The sequence below is a fragment of the Branchiostoma belcheri genome, unplaced genomic scaffold, assembly GCF_001625305.1.
Source record: "Branchiostoma belcheri isolate BF01 breed outbred unplaced genomic scaffold, Haploidv18h27 scaffold112, whole genome shotgun sequence".
Classification (NCBI taxonomy): domain Eukaryota; kingdom Metazoa; phylum Chordata; class Leptocardii; order Amphioxiformes; family Branchiostomatidae; genus Branchiostoma; species Branchiostoma belcheri.
In genome coordinates this window covers 242,167-251,306 of record NW_017802514.1, presented here as the reverse complement: position 1 = coordinate 251,306, position 9,140 = coordinate 242,167, and the positions used below count along the sequence as shown (strand labels likewise).

Here is a 9,140-nt window from a genome sequence, read left to right as displayed (position 1 = left end):
TTAAATTCTTTGTGCCAATGTAGTTAGTGTCTACATTAATTTTTCTGCAATACATGTATTTGAAATAATACTATACAATGCTTCACAATTGCATTTCATTTGGTAATCTTGGCATTATTGTTAGTAGTTACACATGCACAATTGCCACTTGTACTAAAGTTTATTGAGTGAAGTCTTGATGTAAATGATAAACTACTAAATTGCAATGCTCACAATTGCATTTCATTTGGTAAAACTGACAATTTACTACATCTAGTATTAGTTACAGTGTAGAAGATCCTCGTTGAATACAGAAAGAAGCTCTGACAATATGTTTACAGTTTCATGCAGAAAACATGACTTTGTCAGGATCAGTTAGGCTCATCTTTTCAGTCAACTGAAAGGAAATTCCTTTTTGGTGATCAGTAGTGGGATACCAGATATGAGCCATATAGACTTCCCACATACTCTTTCTGTTAAGATTGGCTGTCAATTCTAATGTCAACGTAATGCGAGAATGGCTTTATTCAGAGAACTTGAACCCACTAAGTAAATCACGGTGAAACAGAAATGATGTTGCGATGGCAGTTCTGACGCAGGTGGAGCGGGGATGCAGGCCTGCCGAGGTGAATATTGATTGTCTGGAATGGACAGGTAGTAAATTGCCTGCGTCGGGAGGCTGGTAAGCGGATTAACAGCCACTCAATGCCGTGTCCCGTCCCCGCTCGTGTGTTGTACATTACGTACAAGTAGTCTGTCAGCTATGGGGGCACGTGTGATCTTTTGTACTCCATGTCTCATTTAATTTCCATTGGTAATGTTCACACTGTCATCCTACCTGTATATGTACAAAGTATGTCTCCTATACATGGAGACTACATGATTCTCATATACTAGTACATGTACATGCATAAGAGCAATTCCCTCTCAAATAATTACTGATAACTATACAGCCTATAGCTAGATGAGTATCTTTTAAAGTCAAAATGCAAACCTAAAAGTTTATGTTTTGACTTTATTTGATTTGCAAGGGTGTGAAATTTTACAGGAATTGTTACACAGTTCGGTTAGTACTATTCTTGCCACAGCATTGGTCGTTGCGTAATTGCCAAGCAGTAGGGTGTACGTGACACAGTTTTTGCATAATACCATCAATTTTGTTCTTGACTGTACGGCTCCCACAAGATGGACCAATACATGTATGTCCTTCACATTCTACCATTAAGTTCCTAAGTGCATTTTACAAAAAGAGCTCCTCAAAGCAATTTCCCATTGAGCCTCATGTATTATGCAGGAGTTCATCAAAGTATGACAGCCCTTTTAATGGACAGTTCCATTTTCTTGAACTACAAAGTCCTGTTGGGAACGAGTCTGACTCAATTGGATATATGTCAGACAAGCATTTGGAAGCCCCCAGGTTCTGTAAATGGGACATTGTCTGCAGTGTCATGCCTCTCCTCAATTGTGCAACATGTGGCTAGCGAGGCAGTTGTCAGATTTCTTTCTGATTGGATTATGGATTGTACATGTAGGTTGATGAAAGCATTTTTTTTAGACAGAAAAGTACATTTATTTGACAAAAGATCAGTCAAAGAGGGCGGGCAATGACTCCATCACTCTCATTCAGTTGTAAAATGAACGCGTAGTTTTCATGTCTGTATGGAGTTGAGTTTCATGACAAATAATTTTACAAAGTTACACTCACCAACTACTTTTGCCAGCTGTTGAGAGCAAAAATTGCCAGTCTTCCAATGTTCGTAAAGTCAATGTGTGTCGTTACTGCCTTCTGCTTTCATCAGCATTACAACAACAATGTAAAATAACAAAATCCTAGCTTTATGCAAGACGAAATACGACAACAACCACAATGTAGGAATGAAGTTTTGCAGACATCACAAGGATAATAATACCATACTGTAGTGTTCTTGGGATGAAGTAGTTCTTGTGGCTATACTAGTGCCTTATAGTAACATATTTGCCTATTTGTCTGTAATATGTGTGAAGTACTGTACACTAAAACTATAAATAATTCGATGTTGATGTGATTGAAGCTTATATGAATTTTATCTGTAGAAAGTGAACAGCAGATGTACATTTGTGTTGTGCAGTGATGACCGCAGTGCCGAGGTGTTCAAAGAGCGGATTGAAGCGGCCACCCAGATGAAGGCAGTGATGGGGGCAGACCCGCGACCCAACTGTCTCGTCATCGATGAGATTGACGGGGCTCCCCAGGTCAGCCATCACCGTCTTTCTTTCCCCTTTCCTTCTTTCCTATCCTCTACCAGGCATCAGAAGGTGGCTGGAAAGAGTAGAAATGGCCAAATAGAGAGATAGCATGCCAAGGAACTTGGTCTGCTGAAGAGTACAGTTTGCCGCTCCTGAAGCCTGGTAGAGGCTACTTTTTTCCATTTTTTTACCTCGAAGTTCCTACCAGTATGTTCATTCCCTGGTTTCTTTGTTTCCTTCTTTCATCTTTTCCATTTTTCCTTCTTTCTTTCTCGATCTTGCATGTTTTCTTTTCTTGATGTAGGAAACTTTTCTATTATCAGTCATCCCCCCCGTCCCTTCCAGTAACTGATACAGAGAAAAGGCAATTACAGATGTTGTGATATGCAAATGATGCCCTAGTTTGCAAAACTTGCATCTCATAATGTTCATTTCTACATGACAGATATGAAAGTTCCAGTTGTCCACCACTAACATGGTCACGCAAAAAAATATAGGTAAAACATGATATTGATGTCTCCTTTTGCAAAGGTACATATAGGACATTACTGGCTCATGTTGTGTAAGACTTAACAACTGTGACTGTGACCGAACCCCATTAACCCCCATGCCTTCCTGGCTTCCACACACACTTTGCCTCCTCAGTCCTTCAAACAATTCCGTTGGCTGAGAAGGGTTCAAGGATGTATAAAGCCTTTCCATTATTAATCTCTTACTCCCTTATCGGCTCCTATAACGGACAGAGGGAAATAGGTAAGGGATGTCAGTAATTAAGCTGAATCCATTCCAAAGCGACATCTCACCCGGGAAACATTCTGAGCGCAGTTTGTTCTGACAAGGACACTTGTCTGATAGATGTTAGTGCATTGGTGAGTAGACATTGATTTATGGTCTGCCAGAGGATGACATATGTAGCATGGTGTAGATGTGTGTCTGTGTCATTAGGAAGGAAATGAATTGTGCTCCCTAAGGTGTGAGCAGACAGTCACCTTGCCGTGTTATTTGAGCAGCGCCCTCGGAGGCATCGCTGCAGTGGCACCAATCAGGACGCGCCAGCTTCACGGGTTTCTGAGAACCGCTTTTGCGTACTTTCCAGCTTGCTTTTCATGTGAGATCCTTTCTGGTGAAGCATTGAATATAAGGCATGATAATTTTTTACAAACTTCTTGTAAAGGTGTAAGAAAGTCGTTTAATGCTGTGTTGACTGAAGCAGACGTGAAATCGTGGTGTAATGTAAAACTTCATTTTGTTCCTTGCTTGTACATGCCCTCAGGAAGGCAACGACTTATATGTATAGATGCAGTTAGATGGTGGAAGTGATCTTAAGATGCTACAATGTACCAACCTGTATGCGTGCTGATACACAGAAGTGCAGTAAGGCTGTATTTTATTGATCATCAGGCACACCAGGGCACATCTACTGGTATTATCAAGACAGGATGAAGAGCGAGAATGATCTGGCACCAGTTCAGCTCACTAAAGAGCTAATCTTCCCCTGTCGCTGACAGAATAGGCAGATTACATGTACAGTAATGTCTAACATGTATACTCTGGTTCGTTGTACTGGGGAAGTTCCCCAAGCACTTTTTGACTAGTACATTGTACAATGAAATGTAAACAATGCATGGCTTAAATATATGCTAATTTGAACTGTACTTGTATAATCAATTAGATACATCTAAGTTGACGCAAGAAATTCACCCTCAGGGAAAGATCTCATTGGAGGCATGAGGTCCCCAGACTCAACTTGTTTGATCACTGTAACCTACATGTTATAATTGCTGATAAGATGATGGCAATACATTTGTACGTCCCGCTTTTAATTGCCAGTCTACAATTGTTATCCCTGAATTTTCAACAGCAGACGAGATGTCTTATCCAGGGCTTGTCTGTGATAGTTTTGTGTCAGTTGTGATGAAAGGTTTCATTAAAAAGGAGTATGGAACTGAGCTAGGCAGAATTTGTTGGGTATTACGATCTATTAATTGATGGGTTTGATTGAAAAATCCAGTTAAAAGAGAAGGTTTAACATATTATCAAAGCACAGACAAGAAGAAATTGTTGGAGATTTCGGTCTGTTATCTATAATTTCATTTATCCATTATTTTCATTAATCATTGAGAGCTTAAAGAAAGAGCTACAGGCATGTAGCATGTACAGGCATGTAGCATAGCAAAACAGAGTTTTGAAAGCATCAATTTCCAGACATCGTCAGTTAAGCATGTCTGTCATATTCGGTTTTACGTCAGTGTTGATTGAAGATGTTGTTAAGAGTGAATTATAGTCCAATAATACACACACGACTTGATCCTTGTGAGTCATATGTCTCACCAGTGGGATCATCAGTTGATCTCCACCCACTGTCAGAAATCTTGGCCCTGAAAACTGTATAATGTGCCATGTGAACCAGTCAGAATTGCCCCGAGGAAGGTGACAGACGGTCACCAAAACGTTGGCCGAATAAAAGTCTTGGTTGTGTAAAAAGTGTCTCTTTACTCAGTGACTTACCAACCTGATGAAAACATTCAGGGATGTAATTCAAATTAGCAAAGGTTTATATAGAAAAATGGAGTTGTTCACAGAACTATACATTCACAATATGCAGCAGGTGCAGAAAAAAAGGAAAGTCCTTGAATTATTTGTCAACGGTATAGGTTTGTGGTACAGAAGTGACCGTGAAAACTGTGAACATAAAAGAAATTGAAAAATGGGGAGAGTATCAGCAGTGCATGATGAAACACTGTTGTCTCTGTAACGCCTCCGTCTTCCTTCCCAAGAGTGGACTCTATTATAATAGTAATAACAGAATTTGTTGTTTTTGTGGTCCATTTCAGTTGTGATTAAAGTGTTCGTTAAAATTGAGAAATGTATGGCACGGACCCAAGCTGAATGTTGCAAACATTGTTTGTCATATTAGCCTGGTATCCAGTCTATCATGGTTGGGCCAGGCTGAATAAATGAATGAATGAATGACTGGTTTATATGTATGTTAAACATCGCAGCCATCAGGCTGAAATACGTTTTACTTACATACAGTAGTACATGAAAGTACGTTTCACTTACATAGAGCACAACTCAATATGACGAATCGCATAAAATATTACCAAGTATTAAAATATCAATTAAAATAAAATATTACAATAACTAAACATCTGATTGTGGTTGATTTACAACGTATTATTTGTTCGTGTTAAGCAGTCTCAACAGTCTTTGGGGCTCTAATAGTTTTTCCACGTCCAGCTCAACAGACCGCCCTGTAGGAGTGTTACACCTGTGATAGAGTTTGGCACAACGGGAGTTGATTATCGTGGTGGGGCTAATTTAACTCCCGTCGTGCAAAACCTACCGGGGAACCTAGCTGAGTCGAGCAGGGAAGAGCTTCTGCAGCCCCGAAGAAAAAATGTCCCAACCGCCATAGACTGGACACCAGGATATGTGACATCTTGCTTTTGCTTTCCCCCTTTCAGTTGAAATGAAAGATTTTGAGTTGAGATGAAAGCAGACATTGTTGATGACTGGTGGGTCATATGTCATCTTGAAGATTGCCTTGCTTCCTATTACTGGGTCAGGACCACATGTGAACCTGACATCACCTTATTTTAACCTATAGCACTGTGTTTTCTAGTAATCAATATATTGGGGAAGTCCGCACAGCACTAATACCTGATGACGAGATGAATTCTACATGTACCTCCGTAATAGCAAAGAATCACTAAAAGATAGGAAATCAGAAAGATGACATCATTTCCAGACTCACTAATAATCAATGATACATGTAGCAATTCTATTGACTTCAGGAAGTTCAAAAAGAGGACAATTAAGATTTGAAAGTCATAATCAAATAAAAAAAGTTATTGATCTTAAAGTGTACTATAGACACTGCTTTAGGTGTAGATCACAGGACCTTTAAATTTCTCTTTTAGTTTATGCTAACAACTGTTAACAGTGAAGCGATTTTGATACGACATTTCTATCTGAGGGACATCCCCAATCAAAGCTACATGTAGGTACATGTACTCAGCTTCACCTGAGTGAAGTGAGGAAAGTCGTGTAAATTGCCTTTCCCAAGGGCAGAGTATCAGAGCTTGTTGGTGGATTTGAACCCAGGACCTATGGGTTCTGGGCCAAACACCCAACCATTATGCCACACAACCTCATACCACATGGAGCATTCATGTGGAATAAGCAGATAAAAGGTTTCAAACCTGCAGGTATGGCCTCTAATGGTAGCTTGGAGTCATTATTGTGATGCCTCACCATTTCGGTCATCCAGCAAACACCTGTTACCTTTACCATACATATCAGTCATTATACTGTACATGTATATCATCATAACTATTACGATAGAATCATGTAATGAGTTTGAAGCTGAAGGGTAGTGCAGCTCAACATATCTGTGGTAACACATTCTGGCTGCGTGACTTTAGGATGAAGATGATCATCAATGAAGACAAAACATTCAACCTCTTCACCTGCCAACAGTGTGCCGTAAGACATACTTACCATGTCTGGCTTCTTGGAAGCAGCTGTTTCTTACCGTGACCTCTTCTTGCAACCTGATCTTTCTTGCCAGCCTGGTTTAATCTTCGTGAATGGAATGGCCTTTTCAGTTAGGTCCCCCCAAAGGCTGTCTGATACAGATATGTTGGTCCAATTTGTCTTTGGAGAGCATATTGAGCACTGACCCTCCTAATTACTTGTTTCGTTCTGTTTGCTGACAGTACTTTCAAGATCCTGTCTAGACAAGTTAATTCAATCATGTCAACATTGGTCTCAAGTCGGTTTCTCCAAAGTAGTTTACAAGTTGAAGCATGCAATAGGTTCGAAATGAGGTTTTTATGCTAGATAGAGATCAACAAAACCATTTCTGAATGCAGTACTTAGCTTGAAAAGTGATCCCTGTTGGTAGAATTTATGCTGAAGCAGGATTTAACTATAATTTCCTACATAAAAGAAAATTAGGACAAGAGAAACTTTAAACATTTAAGCATGTATATGCCGACTGGTAACCTAACAGACCAAAACTCATGCCTGAAAAATTGTGCTCAGTTCATTCTGGCAAGCATGCGTTAATGTTCAGAGCTTGCACCAGTTTGGACCATTGGGCCTATGAATTTGTTGCACCCTTTAACCCATTCAACTCTTCCTTGGATGGATAGTGCATCAGGATATGAGTCCAATGATAAGCAGTATTTATGACTTCGAATTCCACGTCAAGGTTATAGGAAGGTGAGTTTTTACCCCATCTGTGCAGTGGTAATAGGTGTCGTGGTGGTCATATTAAACGTGCCTTCATGTGAACCTTACTTCCACAGTTCAACCATATTACTATCCGTCAACTTGAGGTGCATTCTACTGTGTAGCCTTGGAGTCTCTAAGTTACTTTCTTCATCTCCACATCTGAATCAATAAAATGCATCTACATTGTAGGGCAGCCAAGTCTGTATTTCGAGTTGGCAATTACAATCTCAGATAAATGGTTTATGATGGAATTAGTTAAAAGTTACAACTCCTACAGCGACACAGTTGCTACATGAGTGAAAAACAGAGAAAGCTAAGTGAGGTGGCAAGGTAGTCTTGTGATAAGGCAACGCAAGGTGGTCTTAAAGTTAGGGTTGTTGACTGTCAGGATCCAAAGGTTCTGGGTTCGAATCCCTGGTAGGCCCCACTGTTGTGTCCTTGGGAAAGGCACTCAACACCAGTACTCAACAGGCACTCAACAGGCAGTATTTCCTCACTTGACTCAGGTGTAAATGAGACTTCCCAGCTTCAGTTAGGGAAGTTTTCTTGGATAGGACGCAAATCTTGTGTTTGAGGAGAGACAAGCATGTTAAAGGTCACACTACACTTACCAAAAAGGGGTCCTACCCGGTGTGAGTGGTTCAAACCTTACAGTCCTGTCTTAGGTTTGATACTGTAATTCACTTTATGTTCACGGTAGCTAAATTTCACGGTCTGAGAAAAATGGACATGTTCACGGAACTATATGTTCACGGTGGTGACAGGTGCAGAAAAAAGAAAGTCCAGGAATTATTTGTTAACTGTAATGATAAGTTCACTGTACAGAAGCAACAGTGAAAACAGTGAACTTATCAGTACAGTGAACAAATCAGGAATTACAGTATGTCGAAGAGGTGATTGTCACCTGTTATGTCAATCCTTCCATAAATGTGGTAAATTTTCATAAATAAAGCAGTATGTGTCATTTTTACTTAGTCTTTGGTATGACTCTACCAAATGGAAGGCGAACACTCTATCTACTTTTGCCATTGCACCAGTTATGATGGAATGCATTGCCAAAAGTTAGCAGTTTAAGTGATAAATGACCTTGTAACAACACAAAGCATAAAGTACACCCTTGAGCCGCTTTTTCCCAGCTCTGAGTTTATAAAATTAGTCACGGAAGACATATAAAGAACACTGAGCAGGAGGTTGGCTATGGGGATCTACCTTTTGTTATTGTTATTCTAGCAGTAAGAATCCCTAGCTTGACTCAAGGATAGCACAGTTGACTGATGATGCTGATATTTATAGCACATCTTTCACAATTTAACTTTCCAAGTAGACTCTGGGACTCCAGTAAGTGAAATTTGTTGCTTTGTACCCACAAATTTTGCTTGTCCTTCAAGCTTCAGTGAGTTTGAAGATTAAAAAGCTTCTTAGGCTGTAGCTTTATCACACAGTCGTGTACTTCAAGGAGAACTGTGTCCTGTGGCTCTCAAAGTTAAGTTCGCGTCACTGTGCAATATCATTTAAACAGGAAATACTGCATTTAAAACAAGAGTTCAATGATCTCATACCTTCGCCAAATGATGTTAACCCTTCCGGTGACGAATTATAAATTTTTACTCATTTGAATTTCGCAAATAAGAGCCTCATTTACATGGATTACATCAGTATTGTTGATCATATTCTCCACCCAATGACAGCCTTAT

The 9,140-nt window shown here is 39.8% G+C and overlaps 1 protein-coding gene across 1 annotated transcript in view; it reads left to right on the top strand.

The window, feature by feature from the left end:
• The window catches only part of LOC109462001 (chromosome transmission fidelity protein 18 homolog), an 88,750-nt gene that overhangs the window by 17,367 nt on the left and 62,243 nt on the right, over nucleotides 1-9,140 (top strand). The window contains 1 exon segment of the mRNA XM_019758488.1: nucleotides 2,088-2,211. Within this exon segment, the coding sequence (XP_019614047.1) occupies nucleotides 2,088-2,211 (124 nt within the window).